The sequence below is a fragment of the Gastrolobium bilobum genome, unplaced genomic scaffold (genome assembly GCF_033153095.1).
Source record: "Gastrolobium bilobum isolate Gb01-03AN ecotype WA unplaced genomic scaffold, APGP_CSIRO_Gbil_v1 utg35918, whole genome shotgun sequence".
Classification (NCBI taxonomy): domain Eukaryota; kingdom Viridiplantae; phylum Streptophyta; class Magnoliopsida; order Fabales; family Fabaceae; genus Gastrolobium; species Gastrolobium bilobum.
In genome coordinates this window covers 114559-134126 of record NW_026895365.1, presented here as the reverse complement: position 1 = coordinate 134126, position 19568 = coordinate 114559, and the positions used below count along the sequence as shown (strand labels likewise).

At 35.2% G+C, this 19568-nt stretch overlaps 2 protein-coding genes across 4 annotated transcripts; one reads left to right on the top strand and one right to left on the bottom strand.

The window, feature by feature from the left end:
• The first annotated feature begins 8168 nt into the window (after nucleotides 1-8168).
• LOC133307306 (2-oxoadipate dioxygenase/decarboxylase, chloroplastic) lies at nucleotides 8169-12007 on the top strand. The gene is made up of 7 exons (XM_061507798.1): nucleotides 8169-8495; nucleotides 8884-9033; nucleotides 9134-9343; nucleotides 10066-10187; nucleotides 10284-10447; nucleotides 11360-11514; nucleotides 11723-12007. Exons 1-7 carry the CDS (start codon nucleotides 8283-8285, stop codon nucleotides 11819-11821), a joined length of 1113 nt encoding a protein of 370 aa, XP_061363782.1. The 5' UTR covers nucleotides 8169-8282; the 3' UTR covers nucleotides 11822-12007.
• Nucleotides 12008-14092: 2085 nt separating this feature from the next.
• Nucleotides 14093-18681, bottom strand: LOC133307322 (serine/threonine-protein kinase PBL34-like). 3 transcript variants are annotated; one of them, XM_061507826.1, is made up of 6 exons: nucleotides 18083-18681; nucleotides 16942-17279; nucleotides 16713-16848; nucleotides 16111-16247; nucleotides 15916-16039; nucleotides 14093-15005 (listed from the first exon to the last, which is right to left on the bottom strand). In XM_061507826.1, the coding sequence occupies exons 1-6, from the start codon at nucleotides 18264-18266 to the stop codon at nucleotides 14521-14523; spliced, it is 1404 nt and encodes a 467-aa protein (XP_061363810.1). In that variant the 5' UTR covers nucleotides 18267-18681; the 3' UTR covers nucleotides 14093-14520. The 3 variants fall into 3 exon arrangements, with proteins under 3 accessions (XP_061363810.1, XP_061363819.1, XP_061363803.1); XM_061507835.1 differs by having other exon boundaries at nucleotides 18104-18681; XM_061507819.1 differs by having other exon boundaries at nucleotides 14094-15005; nucleotides 18086-18681.
• Between the last annotated feature and the right edge of the window lie 887 nt (nucleotides 18682-19568).

The window sequence follows — 19568 nt, the reverse complement described above, 5'->3', positions numbered from 1 at the left end:
CAGATAACAGTCACACAGCTATAACAATTTTATTAATTTTACCTTAGGTTCCTATATGCCTAAAACGATTTTTATATGATATATATCAATCAAAAACGTACCTAGCCTTTTATTTTACAGAGCAAATGCAACAATCTTTCTTACTCAAAAATCAGAAAATGCTTCACCTCATTGTTTTCTTTCAAATTTGAAATAGATTTTAGTTTTTATTTTTAAAAACCTATTTATTTAATTTTAAACTTAACCCAACAAAAAAAATTAATTAATAATTGCATGTAATGCAATGGTATGCAATAATATGCATTGGAGCTTAAAGAGATACTATATGATATAATAAAGTGTGCAACAAAATTCTAAAAGTCTAATCTCTTGTGTCTTCAAACTCCATCTTCAATATGAAACTTCTTGTAAATCCTTTGTCATCATCAAAATATGTATTCCACAATGATTAGGAGATCTTCACACCATCCGTGGGCAAACCTAACAAATGATGTACATCTTCGAAGGTGATTGTAATCTCACCATGCGGCATACGAAAGGTCTATGTCTTAGGCTGCCAACACTCGACAAACGCATCAATAAGCGAATAGTCAATCTTAAACAATAAAACAGGTGATGTTATCAAATTATTATAATTAAAACCCTATAAACCTTAAAAACCAATATGTGTACACTAACCTCGTGGTTGCGCAATAATGCAACGTCATAAAACCATCTGTCTCAAATACGGATAGATCTCCTCGTATATTCATATGATCATGTGTGGTTGTGTGTCTGAAATTAAATTTGTGATCCTTCACGTCATTCCACACATATGTGGATATGTGTTTCTCTTGTAATTTCAGGAGAGAGCGGTCAATGAGACCTAGGGTAATCACGCAACGAGGAGATCCTGCGGAGTTAGGAGGTGTGTGGTCATTATCCTCACAAGGCGATGAACCAGTAAGGGAATCCATGAATCTATTTAAAAATATAATTTAAATGAATTAATAATGTTATTTATAAACATTAATTTACATAAAAAAAATATGTCAACTATTGTAGACTAGGGTTATTTCCATACACTAAAAGAAACAACAAAATAATAAAATATCATTTATCCTATGGTTTCAAGTCCTAAAACAAATTACATTCAAATAAAATATATAAAATAAAAATATTCAAACAAATGTTAAAATCTTATTTATAATTTTAATTTTAAATATAAAATTAAAATATCATCTATCCTAGGATATATTCCATGCACTAACAAAAATAAAATTAAAAAAATGTTAATATATTCAAAAGTGAGAACCAAAAAGTAGATCTCGCGTTTGAAAACAAAGATTAAATTTTGTTAACTCTTCTAAACTTCTCTATAATGTATAATAATTCTGTTAGTTGAAAATGCAAGAGCATCAAATATTAAAATATTGGGAGTAAAATATGCCTGGAAAATGCAAAAGTAATTGGACATCGCAATTTTTTTTTAAAATAAATTATAAGTATCCTCCACGACAGATAATTCTATTCTAAATGAGTTTAAGATTAAGGTTTTAAATCCTTTTTAAAGATAATACTGGAGATGATCAAATATGTGCTCTCACTCTCACCTGCTCAGCTCCTATACACCAACTAAACTACCATTATTTGGTTATAAAGCATATTTTTAAGTCCTTCTTTTTTCCTATAAGCCGAACCTTTGCAAGTGAGAGAATAATATCATACTTTATCTTCAAAGTTCAAAGGTTCTACACTGTTCCACAGGAATTATGAAGTGAATAGATTCCAACAACTTACCTAGGGTTTAATCCTTATACTAATAAAAAAAATATTTAAATCAATGTTAAAATGTTATAATGTTATTTATAAAATTTAAATATAAAATTAAAATATCACCTATCTTAGTGTTTATTACCTATACTATTCATATAACAAAAAGGCCAAATTACATATAGACAACCTCTATTTAAGTGTTCTTTTGAAAAACCACCTTACACTTTGAATTAAAGTAATTAACCCCCTTGTACTATTTTATTATAACAATTTAACATATCGATTAATTTAAATACAAAATTACCCTTTTCTTCAACCTTCCATATTCTTGGGGATTGCACATCGTCTCTGACAATCACTCGTCATTGACGCCAACACTGGCCACATTCGTCATACCAACCCAAACACATTATTTGTCTTCAACCTTCCATCAAGAGAGATTCTCCATCCCTCAAATTCTAACTGTGGTTGAGCTGTGGATTCAAGTTGGTGTTGAAATTCCATATTTTTCCACAGAAAGGAAAAGAAAACCTATAATCCACATTGGGGGGAGAATTCATCCATGCTGATGAAAGTTAACTACTAGATAAAATTCCAAAGGCCCCTTTAAAACCATTACTAGCCAAAATATATGATTCATAAATAATAGCTCCATTGAACAATGAAGTATTCCATCTTGCAAAAGAAATACTCCAAGCATATATGGGAAAGAATGAGGCAAGGTACCAAGAGAGTAATGAGGATTTACAATGTTAGGATATGTGGATATTGCCCTCAAATTCATATTGGTATCAACAAGAACAAAGTTCAACCACTGTCAAATGATGGTGTCTGGGTTGGTATGGTTGACATGGACGGTGTTGTGTCGACAATGGGGAGTGGTTGTCAAGGACGGTATGCAATCTATAAGAATATGAAAGGTAGAAAGGTGTTTTTGTCTTAAATTATCCAATATTAAATTGCTATAATAAAATAATTTAAGGGGGTTAATTGCTTTTAACCAAAGTAGAAGATTTTTTTTAAAAAAAAAAAAAAAAAAAAAAGACTTAAGTATAGGGTGATTTTGTGTAATTTGACCTAACAAAAATGAAAAATATAATATATCCTAAGAATAAATCTTTAGTGCATCAGATGCATCAAAGATTTAGTACTCTGTCCAATTATTTTGTGACATGTGGACAAAAAATATCTCATTATCTGTTTTTTTTTATATGATATGTTTTTTTTTTGTTCATGTGTCACAAAATAAATGAACAATGTGCATCAGATGCACTAAAATTCATATCCTTGAATTTCATATATTAACCTATATCAGTAGTGTATAAATAAAAAAATATAAAAACTAACCCTGTGAGGGAAAGGAAAAAACAAAAAATAGAGAAGGGGGGTTGTGAGAGGTATTTATTGCATCGTAGTCATTGGGAAGGGAAACTACTTTTTGTCAACTATGGGAGCTACGTGTCATAGCTGCTTTGGTCTGCATGTGACACGTATCTGCCACTGTAGTAGCTATGTAAAAAATGAGAGGTTTTTTTTGTGGGTCTGAAGCACAATACTCCCTTCTCATAATAGCAAAGGAGAGGGATTGAGAGGGGAAAAACGGATAGAAATGGAACAAAATTTTCTACTTTATTGGAAAAAGGACCACTGGATTAACGATGAGTCGGGAGCATGGTAAAAATTTTTTGTAAAAAATCACTTCATGTTATAAAAAAAATCACTTATTCCTTTATGTAAGAGCTTTTTGAACTTAAAGCGTGAATAATACACAAACTCACTTTTTGATTTATCTTTTGTGTTTTTTATTTAATTTTACTAAAAAATGAAGAGCGATGAGGATCAAACATATGACATTATAGTCACTGAAAAGACTTCAACTTAAAACCTAATCTCCAACTATTTTGGTATGCACAAAGTTTGTTATTTTGACCACAAAATTCACTGTGTTGGACGACTTTTGTAGCCAATGAATAAGAACGTCTTTGATATATCAGATGTATCGAATTTGGTATTTTTTTTTTCAATTTTGAAAAATAAATTCATCACTTTTAAATTTTTTTATTTTCTGCCACGTTACAAAAAAATTCAAATTTAATAAAAAAATGTACCAAATTCAATGTATTTGATATATCAAAAATATTCTCCTAATAAACATGTCATATGTTCCGTCCAAAGTCTCTAGCTACTTTGGCCGCGTGTCACTTTGAGAAAATAATTATGCTGCGACAGATACATTTTATCACAAAACGTGGCGCTTGGGTCATCATGACATTTACTTGAATGTCATTATGTATAATATATTAATATGTCCACACTAGTGAATAGATAGGCACTTGACGTTTTAAATATAACTCTTAATTATATGTGCTTTAAATTGGAATATTTAATAGTTTAAAAACAAAACAAAAAAAATAGAAAATTAATCTCTAATAACTGGAAGCCGAATGAGTGTACTGGAGATAAGGACAACTGTGTCATATGCGGATATGTTTAAGGTTGACAAGGAACTCATGCATGGCTTTAAGTGGCAATTGACAAAACAAGACGCAACCACTGTTGGTAGAAGCCTTAAAGACTATTCTTCAGATTGAAGTTGCATGCAGTTTCAGTTTCAGATTGAAGTTGCATTGGGAAAAAAAATTAAAATAATTTCATTTAAATTAAACAATTACGTATTTAACGTTGTTTTGTAAAAAGTTACATATATGTTGCACAATGAGACGCTACCTTTGGGCATCTCATGTGCAACCTATATATACCTCACTTTCCTTTTTTCACTCCTTATTCATTTACCTCTCTAACCGCGGTTCGTAACGAAGCTCTGTCAACGTAGGTAAGGTCATAATACCTCATATGTATACATTTAAATAACAGTGCTAGTTAGTAATACATGTTAGGATTGATTGTATATTAGAGACTTGGAACATTAGGATAATCACTTAGAAATTTTGTGGCATGCTATGAATGTTGTAATGATATAGTAATTTTATTATTACGTAGTTATTATTATTAATTTTTAATTATGCATTAGGGTTTAGCATATTAATTAGTGATTTATAAATAGTGTTAGGGACTTCGTAAATTTCGTATGTATGATGTTATTAATGCGGGAGTGCATAACTTTGTAGTTAGTTAGGTGTGATGATTAGTACGTATTGGACAAGTTGGTAGTGACCTAGGGTTAAGTATTCAGTTAGTATTATATTATTTTTGTCTGATGTATTATTATTATTTAATTGCAAATAAATAATTGTTCTACGTTTTGGCGGGACTTCATAAATTTCGATTCTATTTAAATAAATGACGCATATGCTTAATTTTAGTGATAATCAATTATGTCACTGCTTAATTAAATTGTAAATAAAATGGGTTATTACATGTGATTAATTTAAATGTTGTTTTATATTTTATAGTTGAGGATAATGGCTGAGTCATCATCTTCATCGGGATCTGAGTCGGATGTAGAGCTCACCGATCCCAGCATGTGGATCATACCTGGGCCGTACAGGTGGGAGGTCCTTCGAAAGAGGACGCAAAAAGCTCATATTTCACAGCGAGTGTGGAATACAGAGCATGTACGAAAAATTAAGACCAGGCGTGGGAAGCCACAAGGGGGGCCACCTACCAGTGCTATTCCACAGGTTGTCGAAGAGTACCTAAGACAGGCGGGATTCATACATGTTGCCAGGATGCAACATATCCAGGTATGTTATTTACGTCGTTTTGTATTTATGTAATTATTCAATAAAATTCGTTAACACGTGATAACTGCGTAATTTATCACAGATCGATATCGAGAGGTGGAGACCAGAGACACATACCTTTCACATGACCCAAGGTGAGATGACAATCACCTTACAAGATGTGGCAGGCATATTGGGCTTGCCGACTGACGGCATTGTCGTCACCGGATCGACCTCTGAGGATTGGCACGCTGCTTGTGCTGCTGTTTTTGGACATGCTCCAGAGGCCGGTGAGTTCCATCATTCCGGCGACCTCCGCATCTCATTCTTGGATTGGCATTATACCCAGTGGACTGATCATGAGGGGAATCACGCTGTCGAGATCTACTTCACAAAAGCCCACATTTCCCGGATGTTGGGGACTTGGTTGCTGGCGGACAAGTCTGGAGGTAGCAATTTTGGTTGCCGGCTTGTCCCGTTGCTAGGTGGAGGATTTGAGGACATTGGCCGATTCAGCTGGGGATCTGCGGTTTTGACACACTTGTTCAGGAATTTGTGTGAATTGACAGATGCCCGTCGAACTGACATGGGTGGTTGCCATATTCTCCTTCAAATTTGGGCATGGATACGATTCCCACCCATTGCTCCACCTCTTCCTCCTCATCCAGAGCCGGGCACACATTATGGATGCCGGTATGATTTATTTACTTCATTTGATTTCGATAATGTATGGTTTATAATGTATATACTAACTGTATACTTTTTTATTATGATTGATAATGAATGTTTCTGATTGACAAGTTTAATACTGTAGAAAAGTTTAAACCTCATGAGGTCACCCATTATCGGGCAACATTGGACACACTCTGTAGAGATGAGGTTAGGTGTTGGATACTTAGGATGTTGTTATTTCTCTATGGGTTTATTTTTTTTTGTAACTCTATATATTGTTTCGCTTTTTTTTTAGGTGGTTTGGCAGCCATATATCGATTATGAGTGGCTTGACATGACTCTAGAGCAGCAGTACCTGTGGCTTGCTGCCACACCTATTATCTACTTCCACACAGTAGAGGCATGTCAACCGGATAGGTGCATGCGACAGTTCGGTCTTGATCAACCCATCCCGGATAAATCTAGAAAGTTGAGAGGAATACATGATCATACTCTACGGGGGAAGGTTGAAGAGAACTGGAGACGTAAGCTGAGGGCTCACATTGATCGATGGAATACCAGGATTCAGCATATTGTACTGCCACCTCCATTATATGGTTTGATGTCACCTAATCATGCGTACATGGAGTGGTTCAGAGAGAGGGGACCCCTCGTGCAGACACATCCTGATCCTCAGTTGATTGTGGATGTTCCTCGTAATAGACGGGAGGGACGCGGATTAGGACGTAGACGTGAGAGAGTTGCTGCTGAGCCAGTCCCGATTATGGCACCGAGACCAGTGGTCGAGACTCAGGGATGGTTCAGACCTCCAGTCATTGGTCCTACTTACGGGTCACAGCCGATTTATCATCACGGATCGCAGTATGCGGCAAGTCCTAGTCAGGCGGCGTCTGAGCATCCTTACATGAGTGGACAGGAGCCAGTTTTCCAGGCGAGTCCGATGGCTATGGCAGGAGCGGATCCGGCATCCTCGCAGCCTGATTTCCAGCCATATTCACAGGGACTTGATGCCGATTACCCCTTTTGGTCTGCAGAGGACACGATTGAGTTGTATCGCTCTGTAGGCCTGGTTACAGAGAGCCATGACAGTGGGGAGACTCTAGCCACAGATTCTCACAGTCAGGGACACACCCCTTTTGATGTGCCAGGCAGTAGTGCAGGACCATCAGATGATTTCATCCGTGGATGACTTCCACACTCCACCACCACAGGCACAGGTGCATCAGGGAGACCCAGTCTGGGACAGACGGATACTGCCAGATAGGGATGCATGACATAGGCCTTGGCCACCGTGGTCGTAGTTTCATTGCCATTTGGAGTATTTACTATGTTGTGGACTGTTTCATATTGTTATTATTTTGTTATTTTGTATTAGTTATGATTGTAGCATGCTGTTATTTTGTGGAAGCTACATTATTATATTATTTGGACTACTCACTATGCTTTATTATTTATGTTTTGTTTGTCGTTCTTTGGGCATTTATGTTACGGTAACTAATAACATCAATTACTTAATAATACAAGAATAAAATCATACATCAACGGATCGTAAAAAGTCCTCCATAACGGACATTACAATTCATACAATAACATAACCAACAGCAAAATAATGACATAATATGTATCTCAGTCGTGAAGAGAGATATGAAGAGTGAGAGAAGAGGTATGAATTGAATGAAGGAGGTGGGGAAATATATAGAGCACACATGTGAAGCCACTCTGTGACGCCCCAAAGTGGCGTCACATTGTGTAGTAGATGTGTAATTTTTTACAAAACAACATTAAATGCGTAATTATTTAATTTAAATGCATTATTTTAATTTTTTTTCCTCGTTATGTATAATATATTAATATGTCCACACTAGTGAATAGATAGGCACTTGACGTTTTAAGTATAACTCTTAATTATATGTGCTTTAAATTGGAATATTTAATAGTTTAAAAACAAAAAAACAAAAATAGAAAATTAATCTCTAATAACTGGAAGCCGAATGAGTGTACTGGAGATAAGGACAACTGTGTCATATGCGGATATGTTTAAGGTTGACAGGGAACTCATGCGTGGCTTTAAGTGGCAATTGACAAAACAAGACGCAACCACTGTTGGTAGAAGCCTTAAAGACTATTCTTCAGATTGAAGTTGCATGCAGTTTCAGTAGCCACTGAATCATCATGTTTACAACTACTAAATCATCCACTTTGTCACCTTTGTTTTCTCTCCGCAGAACCTCTGTCTCTTCCAAACCCAAATTCTGGAATTTCGTTCCCATGACGGTGCCATGTTCCCCGGGGCACTTGACCTCACGCTTAACCAATCCACGCAGAAACCTTTCTGTGTCTTGTAGCTCCCAATCAGAACATGGATCCCAGAGATCATCAATTCAGGTTCTATATGATTTCAGCTCTTTATTTGTTGATTCTATTTCATAATAAGATTTCTTGTTTCATGTTTTGAATTCTTAACCCTCAATTCGGCCTTGATTGGAGTGCTTAATAATATTACATAACCCCCCACCCACCCAAAAAAACAAAAAACAAAACAAAATAAAATTCCTAAGGACTTGATTTATTTATTATTCATTAAATTATTCCTTGGGGTATGATTAAAAGAAGAAGAAGAAGAAGAAGAAGGAATTTGATTCTTGATTGTGTCACTAATGGATATTTGATGATGCAAATAGTGGTGATGAATTTGAGATCTTGTTGTTTATACCTTCTGTTGTGGTCTGGATTCTCAGTTTCCCAAGTTTCAACATGATTTCTCTGTATGTAGGGGGGTGAAGCTTTTTTCAGGGGCGTGCTGAAAAGTATGCAATCCGTGTACTTGAATAGAAATCCTACAGCAAAGGCCATATTGGACCTTGTTCATTCTGTTGAGAATAACTCATTATGCTATGATCATCTTGCATTCAGGACATTTGGGGTATTTCTCTGGCTTTATTTCCTTCCACACACATAGTTTTATGTATGACTCAATTATACTTAGTTAGCTCATTTCTTGTGTATTGTACACTTAATTACAGGTGAATTGTTATGGGATTGACTCCATGGCTAGGTTTTTTCTGGATTATGGCTATACACAACGGGAGGAGTTGAGGTTTCCTGGCAAAAAGTTGAGGGCATTGTGGTTTTCTCCTCCTGCTGATTCACTTGGTGGCAGTGGCATTAATGGGCCTTTGCCAAGAATATTTATATCAGAGCTACTGGTAGATCAGATGAGTCCGCAAACTCAGGTGTGTTCGTGAGAAAAAAATTTAATTACTGTCATTCTGCATCTATGCTCTAGGAATTACATGATTGTGATGGAGACTGGTTCCCTCCATCTTATTTGCAACTAGATTCAAAAGTTAGTAAACTAATATGATTATAGAACACCTTTTACCATGATAGTTGCTATGCTTCTTTTTATGTGGAAATCGAACTGCTATTTCGGTTTCCCGCTCTTATATACAATGGTATGATGTTAAAAAGTATACTGCGTACTTTTCTCAAATTCACTTAATTGTATGGGGGTTTGAGGCTCATATTTGTTAATTCTCACTTTATCTTCTCTCTCACCATTTGAACTTTAACACCAAGAGTATAGACTTCTCACAATTCCAGTAGTAGAAATTGCTTGTAGAAGTATCTGGTTTTCTACTCACCTGCCAAAAGCTGGTTGTAAGGCAATGTTTTGTCATATTATCTGTTTTGTGGCTAGTAGTTGTGTTTATTATGATAATGATAATTTGAGAAACAAAGAGTGGGGGTTTCATTTCTTAGGATTTAACATATGTTACTTCAGTATATATTAAGATTGAGATGTGATATGTTGTTTATGCAATCCATATCTATGGTGATATACATAATTGCATGACACCAATCCTTTATACTTATATAGTTACATCTCAGCTGCATTGTGGCTCCAACTTCCAAAAGCATGATTGTATTAAATGAAGGTTCGAATTTCTTGCAGGAAATAATTAGAAAATACACTGAGTCATCTAGTAACGGAAGCAAATACGCTGCTCTTGCAAGTTCTCTGGGACTTTTAACATGGGAAAAGCCCTTATATTCTGAGTTTCAACAATTGGCAAGGTATTACTATCTGTATGCCTAGAAATATTTATTTGAGGAAAGTCACTACCCTCTTCTAGCATTTAGTTTGCTTATGGTTTTATACTTGATGCATAGTGAAAGTGAGTATGCTGCCTGGACCCTAGTCAATGGGCATGCACTGAACCATGTTACTATTTCCACTCATCGGCTGAAAACTCATTTGAGGGATATAAAAAAACTAAATCAGTTTATTGAGGACAATGGATTCAGATTGAATTCTGAAGGAGGAGTACTGAAAGGTTTGTACCCTTGTTTATTATTCTGCAATTATAAGGTTTTCTGGATCTTTTCTAACCAAAATAAAAGCTTTCAATGTGCAATGGTAAGACTAGCTCATGCTAATTTCTTTCTGATTTAGGCTATTGCTATCTTATGTGAAACAATGAGGATAGAAGTGAAAGCAATACCCACTTATTCATTTCATTCATAGTGTTAGAGATGTGATATAAAACTATTGATGTGTCTTCACTTTATACCATAAGCTTTTGGGAGAGTTGGTTTATGACATAGTATTAGAGTCTCTATGACCAAGTGGCATAAAGTTTGTTCCTTACCACCCCATTCTTCTAATAGAAAATTGAATTTTAGCATGAGGTAGGTGGGCTTGTGCATTATTCACACTTCAAGTCCATAAGGCTCTTGCATGAGGAGGTGCGTAACAGATGTAATATGAAACCATTTGTGTTCTTACCTAACAGTTTAAGCTTTTGAGACGGTTGGTTCATGATGCATAACAGAAATGACTATTTTCCTTTCATACCTGCATGTACTCACCCTTTTAAAAGTTCAGGCTTACTCATCAAATCTGTCTTCATTCTTCCCACCCTTTCCACGGGGAAATAAAAATCTTGCAGTTTTTCTGTCGAGCCCTTTTCTCTTGAAAATTCTATCTATTAAAAGAGAGGGAGAGAAGCTGTTTTTAATTTGTTTGCAAAGTTGTTTTTCCATTGATCAGAGGCTTCTGCATTTAGAATTGGAAAAAGAATATTGTCAGTGCATGCAGCATTTTCCAAACTAATGAGCCATAATAACCTAGATTAACCATAGAACATAAGGATATATTACCTTAAAGTTGAAGAGGATCAGTGCAAGTTGTAGTCCATTGCTATCGTGGATCATGTGAATGACTTGAATATTTCCTCCACTTCCAGTGAGCCCTGATGGTCTTCTCCTGCAAAGCTCAACTGTAGCAGATGCAATTTCTTTCCAATTTTCTGATGGTACAACTGAATCAGTTCCATGCTCATATATTGAATTTGCTGAGCGTCTAGTGCTTCCCCAGTATAAAAATTTACCTCACACAGAGGTAAGCAGCAATCTTTCTTTGGCCTATCATGTTTTAACTTTTTATTATAATTCTTATCTTCGGGTGTTGACAGCTAAGACTGATTTTGTGACCGGTCTTTTGGTTAGGATCAAATTGTGAACTACTTTAAGAATTTGAATGACATGCTAATATGAATTCAAGACATTTTCTGCAGGAATGCTAATTCTTGTTTTAACTAATGGAACAGGTTAAAGAGTTCCATAGAAGGGATGGTTTTGAGGTAGCAAGTGCTGACAAGATCTTTGAAAGCACATCCAAGGAGCAGCTGAGCAGAGCAGGCTCATAAGAGGCTCATCTTAGTCTCTACCATGAATTCCCCATGGGGAAACACATAACATTTTATACCATGTTATATTCTGGAAGTTTGGATTTCATGCACTTCCAATCATGTAGATACTGCATTATTAAATTGGATTGAGTAATTTAGAAAATGTTATATAAATAAATATAAATAAAGATCAGATATCCTTTTCCTCAATTTCTGCCTTTCTTCTTATCCCACCAGGGCTAAATCTTGTGTTAAATTAGAATTAAAGGATCTGAGGTATTTGTTGATCTTTGCTTTTCTGTGTGCTTTTGAGAAAGAGAAATTACAGGGAATAGTTGAGCTTTGAATAGGTAATATGGTCAAAGATGGAGAGGATTCATGATCTTAATGCATGTAAAGGCCAAAAAATAAAAACAAACAAGAGACTGCAAAGGAGAAAAATACATTACTATTATCAACCAATTTCAAACAATGAAAGAAACACTTCCCACCCCTCAAAACAAAACTCGGTCATGGTTATAGTACAATTACCAGTATTGACCATGACCCCTGCAATGAAACCACCAAGCTCATTCCTCAAAATGCCTCAAGACTCATCCTTTTGCTGATTGGAGAAAATGGATCCATAGTTCCATACACATTAAATTTGCTCCACCCCCTCCCTCTGGAGGTGCACACCAACTAACCTTTAAGCGTTATGAAGCCACAGGAAGGATCTGGTCCTTTGAGGCACTTGGAGCTTCCAAACAGTTTTGGAAAGTTTTTTCTAGCTACCCAAATCTATGTTCTCATGAAAACCATATGCTTCCATACCTGATGTTTCTGACTACCAATAATATCCATAAATCCTATGTTACTGACACTGCACAAAAATCATTTTAACAGAAGGAATAAGATCCTGCCCGCAACCTTAAGCTAAATGTGATTTATTAAATTGCCTGAACCTTCTCTAGTACGTGGTAACATGGGTCACTCCACGTGCTGGATGGTATTAGGATCCACTGATTGTGTTGCCTCAGTCCAAAAATAAAGATCTGGCCTTTGATTTATTGTTAAATTCTGTACCCAAAAGAATAAATAAATAAATATTTGCGTTATATATTTGCTGTTTATATATTTGGGAGTGGACATCCTTCTTAATAAACGTTAAATAGGTTAGACCTTGTTAAAATTTGTGAAAACTTATCCGAAGAGAAGTATTTCAGGTAGTGAAAATTTAACATGAGATGAATTATTTCCATTCATTTAAAAACTCCTTTCAAAAGTTAGTACAAAAAATAATAATAATAAATTCACAGCTTATTTTTTTGGATTACAAGGAATCCTTACAATTATTGGGCACTTGTCATTACATAGCTGGCTGAGAATGTAATGGAATTCTCACCTGCATTATGGGACCATGAAGTTACGTACAATTTCCACAACCGTGTAACAGGGTAAGCACGTCCCTAGGTCTATATATAAGGGATGTTCTAACAAATTTAAGGTAAGTTATTTTTCTATCATAAAAACTCACTCATACTTCATTCTTTTACTCATTTCAAGTACTTTTGTAGTTACTCTTACCACCGTGATTGGTTAACCATGCAGCCCTTCAATGTGACTAAGCAATCCTACACAACCAAGCGTAGGAACAATAGTTATGCTCTGTTATTGTGTGGCAAGTTGAACAGTTCATTAACCCAACCCGTGATTGGTTAACACGTTAATATGAATAATTATTTTTAAAATGAATTAAATAAAAATATTTTTTTTGCTGAAAGTCCGGTAAACAATCCCGCGCCTATATCTTTCATTTATTTGATCACTGTAATTCTTGTCACATTAATTTCAAGAGGTAAGATTATATCTTAATTTAACCGAATTTATAGCTATGATATTTTCATTTTTGGACCTATATAAAACCTGATATCGTTGCACTTGTGTGACCAAACTTAAATGTGTGACCAAATCTCAAGAACAGTTCTCGAGCATCATTCAAGTGTATATCCTTAATAAACCACTTTCAATGATGACAAAGCTTACCCACGTCAACTACTTATTTCACCAAATACCTTCAATTATTAAATGAATCATAAAGAAGTATTACCCTACACCTGAACATCATCATACGCACTATAATCTTACACAAAATTTAGTTATAAGAATGAACACCATCAATGACCAAATTACTAAAGTTTGAATTTTTAACTACTTGAAGATGCTATAAAGTATAAACCGCAGCTTGCGTGATATACAAAATAAAGAATCATTTGCTGGATCATACAGGAATAAATAACTGACATAAAATAGTGCAATAAAGCTTCTTTCTCATCTTCCTATAAACAAATGCCTGTAATTAATTTAAGGAGATGCAGTGTTTGATAGCACAATCAAAGCCTAGAGAAATCAAGAGATAACATTTTCTGGGGCAAATGAGAAAAACAAAATAAAATAAGGATGAGAATATAATAATGTTCAATGTTACCAAACAACCTGAAGAAACATATTGGTTGACAATTTGACATAAGACATAGTAGCTCAATAAGCTTCCCCAGCCCTCACCTGACATTCTTCCCGGGCCAACACTCATTACAACATCATAAAGCAGCATGCTTCTTTTGCTCTCAAGTTGTCCATGAACAAAATGGTTTGACAGAAGGTACATCTAGACGGATTAAATATAGAAATGGCGAAAAAAGAAGGGTGAAAAAAAAGAGGAAATTTTCACCAGCTCTCTATGCTTTGGCTTTGGGTTTTGGTGATTGTTGGGGATACTGATGGTGATATGGAGATGCATGAGTACCATTTGGTATTGAAAGGCTCCTTTGCTGGCGTCCATTTCTAGTATTTGGGCTTGCTCTAAAGCGGTCAGCTTGCATTGTCTGGAAATAATATAAAGAACTTGCCATGTCCTTAAGGTTTGGGAGAGGCTTTAAAGCCTCTACAACTTCACTCATTAGGGGTCTGGCTTTTGGATCTCTATTAAGGCAGTGAGCAGCCAATTGTGCTGCTTTCTGAGCTCCTTTTATGGAAAAGTGACCTTCCAGGCGAGGGTCTATCAACCTATAGAACCTTCTCCTCTCCCCGAGATAAGGCCGAGCCCATTCCACAAGGTTATGTTCACCATTGGGTCTGTGTTTATCCATAGATCTTCTGCCGGTCAACATCTCAAGTAGTACCACTCCAAAACTGTACACGTCGCTTCTTGATGTAAGATGACCTGCCCCACCAGTAAATCTGATTAGAATATAAGCAATTAGATATTACAGATGTTAGATAATATTTAAAAAAGGATTTGATTTGGAACAAATGTGATTGAAAATCAACAGCAGAATATAAGGGAACTCCAATCTTTGTAAGTAGTAAACATTACGAGAATGCAACAACTAAAATTATCAAACCCATCAACACAATTGATCAGTGCAGACAGGGAAACTATAGACAACTCTAAAGGGTCTGCTTGGATTAGATTTTGGCAGAATAGATGTTAAAAAAATTGATCTGTGTTTGGGAATGATATTTTAAAAGTGAGTTAAGAAGAATTGGTTTTGTTTGGATGGTAAAGTAGAATCACTTTTGAAGGATAAATATAGGTATGTTTTTAAAAATGTTATGGGTATCAGTTTTACTCAGCGGAGAAGCTAAAAAATTTCACTTCTCGCAATATCAATTATACTCACTGCACAATTGATTTTGAGAACCCAAAATCAAAAGATTGATTTTGAGAACCCAAAATCAAAAGATTCAAAACCAAACAGCACAAGTTACCTAGCAATAGCATTTTTCTTGACACAAATGCACGTTTAGCACCATCCAAACAATCTCTAAGTAAATTATGATCTTAAATCATAAATTTGGCTCAAGGGGAAAACAATCAGCATCACCCCATAGAGGTCAAGAACATTGTATGCACCAAACAATAAAACAGCACCACAAGGAATTACATTCCAAATATTTTTGTTCAGAAATTTTTAGATAGTGATCATCAATAATAGAACTAACAACTTCCGAGATAAAAAGTGCCCAACAAAACATAGTCAGATAGTATACCTATGAAGTGTGTGTGATTTTACTGATAAATAACTATTAAAACTTGCAGTTTTGGAATTGCCATATCAAACTAAACTTACCTGTCATGACATATTCTGGTGCTGCATAACCGTAGGTTCCCATCACTCGTGTAGACACATGGGTTTTATCACCTTCTGGACCATCTTTGGCAAGACCAAAGTCCGAGAGTTTTGCATTGTAGTCCTGAATTTGTATGACATTAGACTGACAAAAAGAAACAAGATGTAATCTTATTGTAGTATTTTGGCACTTACAGCATCTAATAGTATATTTGAAGTTTTAAAATCCCTATATATTACTGGTCGTTCAGCTTCTTCATGAAGAAAAGTAAGGCCCTTAGCAGCTCCTAGCGCAATTTTCATCCTAATGGACCATGGAAGAGGCAGGGATCCTACATATGATATAATTTCTAAATGAGAATATCAAAGAAGTATATATATATATATATATACACAGCAAAAAGTTTCAAGTTCCAGTCTCTACACATGTTAGAGAAAGCTGCAAAATCCAGCAAGAAATGAGATACTCATAGAAACAGTATGATTATTTATGGAAACATCATTATAATGGTATAGGTTAGTTCTATACATTATTCTTAAGTAGGCAGATCACTAATGTACTACATCTAATAAATAAGAATCACCCTTCTCCCCTCAAATGTAGAGAAAATATTTTTCCATGTCAAAATGCCAAACACTTTTTTATCTGGCTTTGATGGAGAAGGAACCATGCTTCACGAGAGGCATCCGGCAGGGTTCTACATATGTAGTCAAAACTTCAAAGTGCAGTAGTGATCCAACTATTATTATTGAAAAAGAAAATGAGGAAACAAATTAGTTAGAAAATACTAACTTACTCCTAAATAAGTGGTTTTCCAGGCTTCCCCGAGCCATGAACTCATACACCAGCAACCTTTGATTATCTTCAATGCAGTAACCTACAAGTTTAACAAGGTTTGGATGAACTAGATCACCAAGAAAATTTACTTCAGCCTGTCACATGATACAAACAAGAATGGTTGTTAGAAAGATAGAATTTAGCAGATAATATTACAAGAAAGGAAGGATTATTTAAAATAAACAAACCAGCCATTCTTTATGACCCTGGAGCCCATCATGGTTAAGGGTTTTTACAGCAACGGTAAGCCCTGTGCCAGGTTTCACGGGAGCAGTTCCATTTTCTTCAATCCACCCCTTGAAAACACAACCAAACCCACCTTCCCCAAGGAAACTCTCAGGCCGAAAATTTCTTGTTGCCAACTTAAGGTCATTGAAAGAGAATTTTCGCAGTCTGGAAGCAATTTTAAGCTCCTCTTCAAGTTTTGAAGTGGATGAATTGCTTTCTGCATTACTAGTGGTTGTAGAAGAGACCGCTGGAGCTGTTGGTTGGTCTCTACTTGTATCATTAGTTGATTTACTTTCAGCTAATGAGAAGCCAAAGATAGGGAAGAAAAAGGTATCAGGACAAGCAGTAAACATAGCATCACACAGTATTGGCTTAGAATAGTTGGGGAAATAGGCACCATCTCAAGAGTAATTCAATAACTCAATGACTTCACCTAAAGTAATTTACCTTTTTAGCCTATGTTTGAAATTCAGTTATTTCCAAACAATAGTTGGGACCGATTTCCTTTCTAATATTTACTCAAGCTTATCTGACAATAATTACTTTAACTAAAGTCTCAAGTTTGACACTTTGTAATTCCTAGCCAATCTAAAATCCAAATTTACACTGGTTTCTCATTATGTTAACTTGGTAGACTACATGGGGATAAAAGAAACATTCTAGTGATGAAGCTTACATATACATTCGCATACCTCTTGTGATTGGCTAACTTTATGTTTGGAATATGTTTTCGTATAGAGTTTTGAAGAAGCAGGAATATGAAAAACTCAAACTTTTCTCTTTTTTAAGTAAATAAATCTCTACATTTTCAACTCTGTTTGGATGCAGCCCTGTGAATGGCTGCCACAGCAAGCGTAATCATTTCACATTATTTGGCATGGTAATGTTCAGAAGTAAGTAAACCTGCACAAGGTGCTCAAGGAAAACTTCTCAGGCAGACCAAACGCTAAAAACAAACTACTAAAAACTACTAAAAAAAAAAGCATGCCAACCTGAGTAACATTTATGAAAAAACAAAAACATATCACAAACGCATTTACATAGATGGAACTTCCAATCACACCATAAGAAGAACAATAACTCTTCCAAGGAAATAGTAACTACCATAATGAGTGCTGGTACCGCTGACTGAGCTATCAACCTTGGATCTTGAGGAAATGCAGCTACCCATGAATCTCAGCCTAACCCAACACCCACTCTTTTCCTCATCCTCTATCTTCTTCTTCTTCTTCTTCCTCCTCCATTTTGACTCCACCACCTTACCATTCTCAGCACCTAACCCCATCTCTAGCAAGACCAAGAGAACCAAACCCAAATATCATCAAAATCACCCCAGAACCAAACACCACCCACCCTTCAATGCCCTACCTTCCCATCACCACCCCAGATGATAAATTTCCCTAATAGAGCCCAAAAATCACAATTTTACACCCAAAAACCCCTCAAAACAAGGTAACTTAGAAAACCCAGAAATTAAAACTGAGAAGGAAAAAGGAATAAATCGTCGCACGAAGTAAATCAAAATACAACAAACAAAAAAATGGGGGGAACCCTTGAAGCGTATATTGATGAGAATGGAAAGTGAAGAGAGTAGTGGCAGAAAGAACACAGACAGCAGCACAGCACCTGAGCTGAACTCAGAAATCTCCGTTCAAAGATACGGAGAAATCTCAGAGATGGGGTCCTCTGAACACAAACACAAATGCTACAAAACAAAATATTCGGAAATAATATATATTTTATTCACATTTATTTATTTAGGTATTCAGTTAATATTACTTCCAAATTCCAATTATCGATTCTCTCTCATTCTTTAATTATTATTTATTAATCATGTTTTTGTTAAAAAATAAAGTGACAAATTTTTGTTCTTTATTAATCGAATCGAAGACTAGGAAAAGGAGTTGTTGCTACTAGCTGCCCCAAGAAGACGGGCAGGAGTTGAAGAAGTGGGACCCACCAATATGCTGCTCTCATCTCAGCGGCGGCATTTGGCATGTGTGTTTATATTTCACGAATGAATTTAAATTTTCGATATTTATCTTTTTATAATTAAGTAAAAAAATAATATATTTTTAATGAGATTTTATAATTCTCAAGTTACACGAGAATTAAAATCTTATGTTGTAGAGGCAAAAAGTACGTGAGACTCATATGTTAGAAAAAATAATATGCAGGACTCACATCAGCATAAAAATCGAAAAATGTGTAGGAAGATTTCAATTCTCATGTTGAATAAAAAATATAAAAACCTTTTTAATATACAATAAACATGTTTATTTTTATTTTATTTTTTTCATATTAAGAAGATATAAAAATCCGTATGTCATTCGTGCTGTCCCAATAAATATATATATAGGAAAAATATTTTCTCCTTTTAAAAGAGTAAATTTTTCTCATGTTAGTGACTCATAACATAAGTGGGTCCCACCTTGAAACTTTTTCTCTCTCCATTATTTTGTGGACCCCACTTATATTATGAGTCACTAACATGAGAAAAAATTTCTCCTTTAAAAAGGAGAAAATGTATTTCCATATATATACGTGTGTGAGAGAAAGAGATTATGATAATTTTGCAAGTAAATTA

Coding starts and splice junctions, on each gene's coding strand:
- LOC133307306 (XM_061507798.1), top strand. CDS start 8,283: ATGTTTACAACTACTAAATCATCCACTTTGTCACCTTTGTTTTCTCTC. Junction 8,496..8,883: donor CCCAGAGATCATCAATTCAG/GTTCTATATGAT, acceptor CTCTGTATGTAG/GGGGGTGAAGCTTTTTTCAG. Junction 9,344..10,065: donor AGATGAGTCCGCAAACTCAG/GTGTGTTCGTGA, acceptor AATTTCTTGCAG/GAAATAATTAGAAAATACAC.
- LOC133307322 (XM_061507826.1), bottom strand. CDS start 18,266: ATGGGGTTAGGTGCTGAGAATGGTAAGGTGGTGGAGTCAAAATGGAGG. Junction 16,849..16,941: donor AGGGTCATAAAGAATGGCTG/GTTTGTTTATTT, acceptor ATCATGTGACAG/GCTGAAGTAAATTTTCTTGG. Junction 16,040..16,110: donor CAAATATACTATTAGATGCT/GTAAGTGCCAAA, acceptor ATACAAATTCAG/GACTACAATGCAAAACTCTC.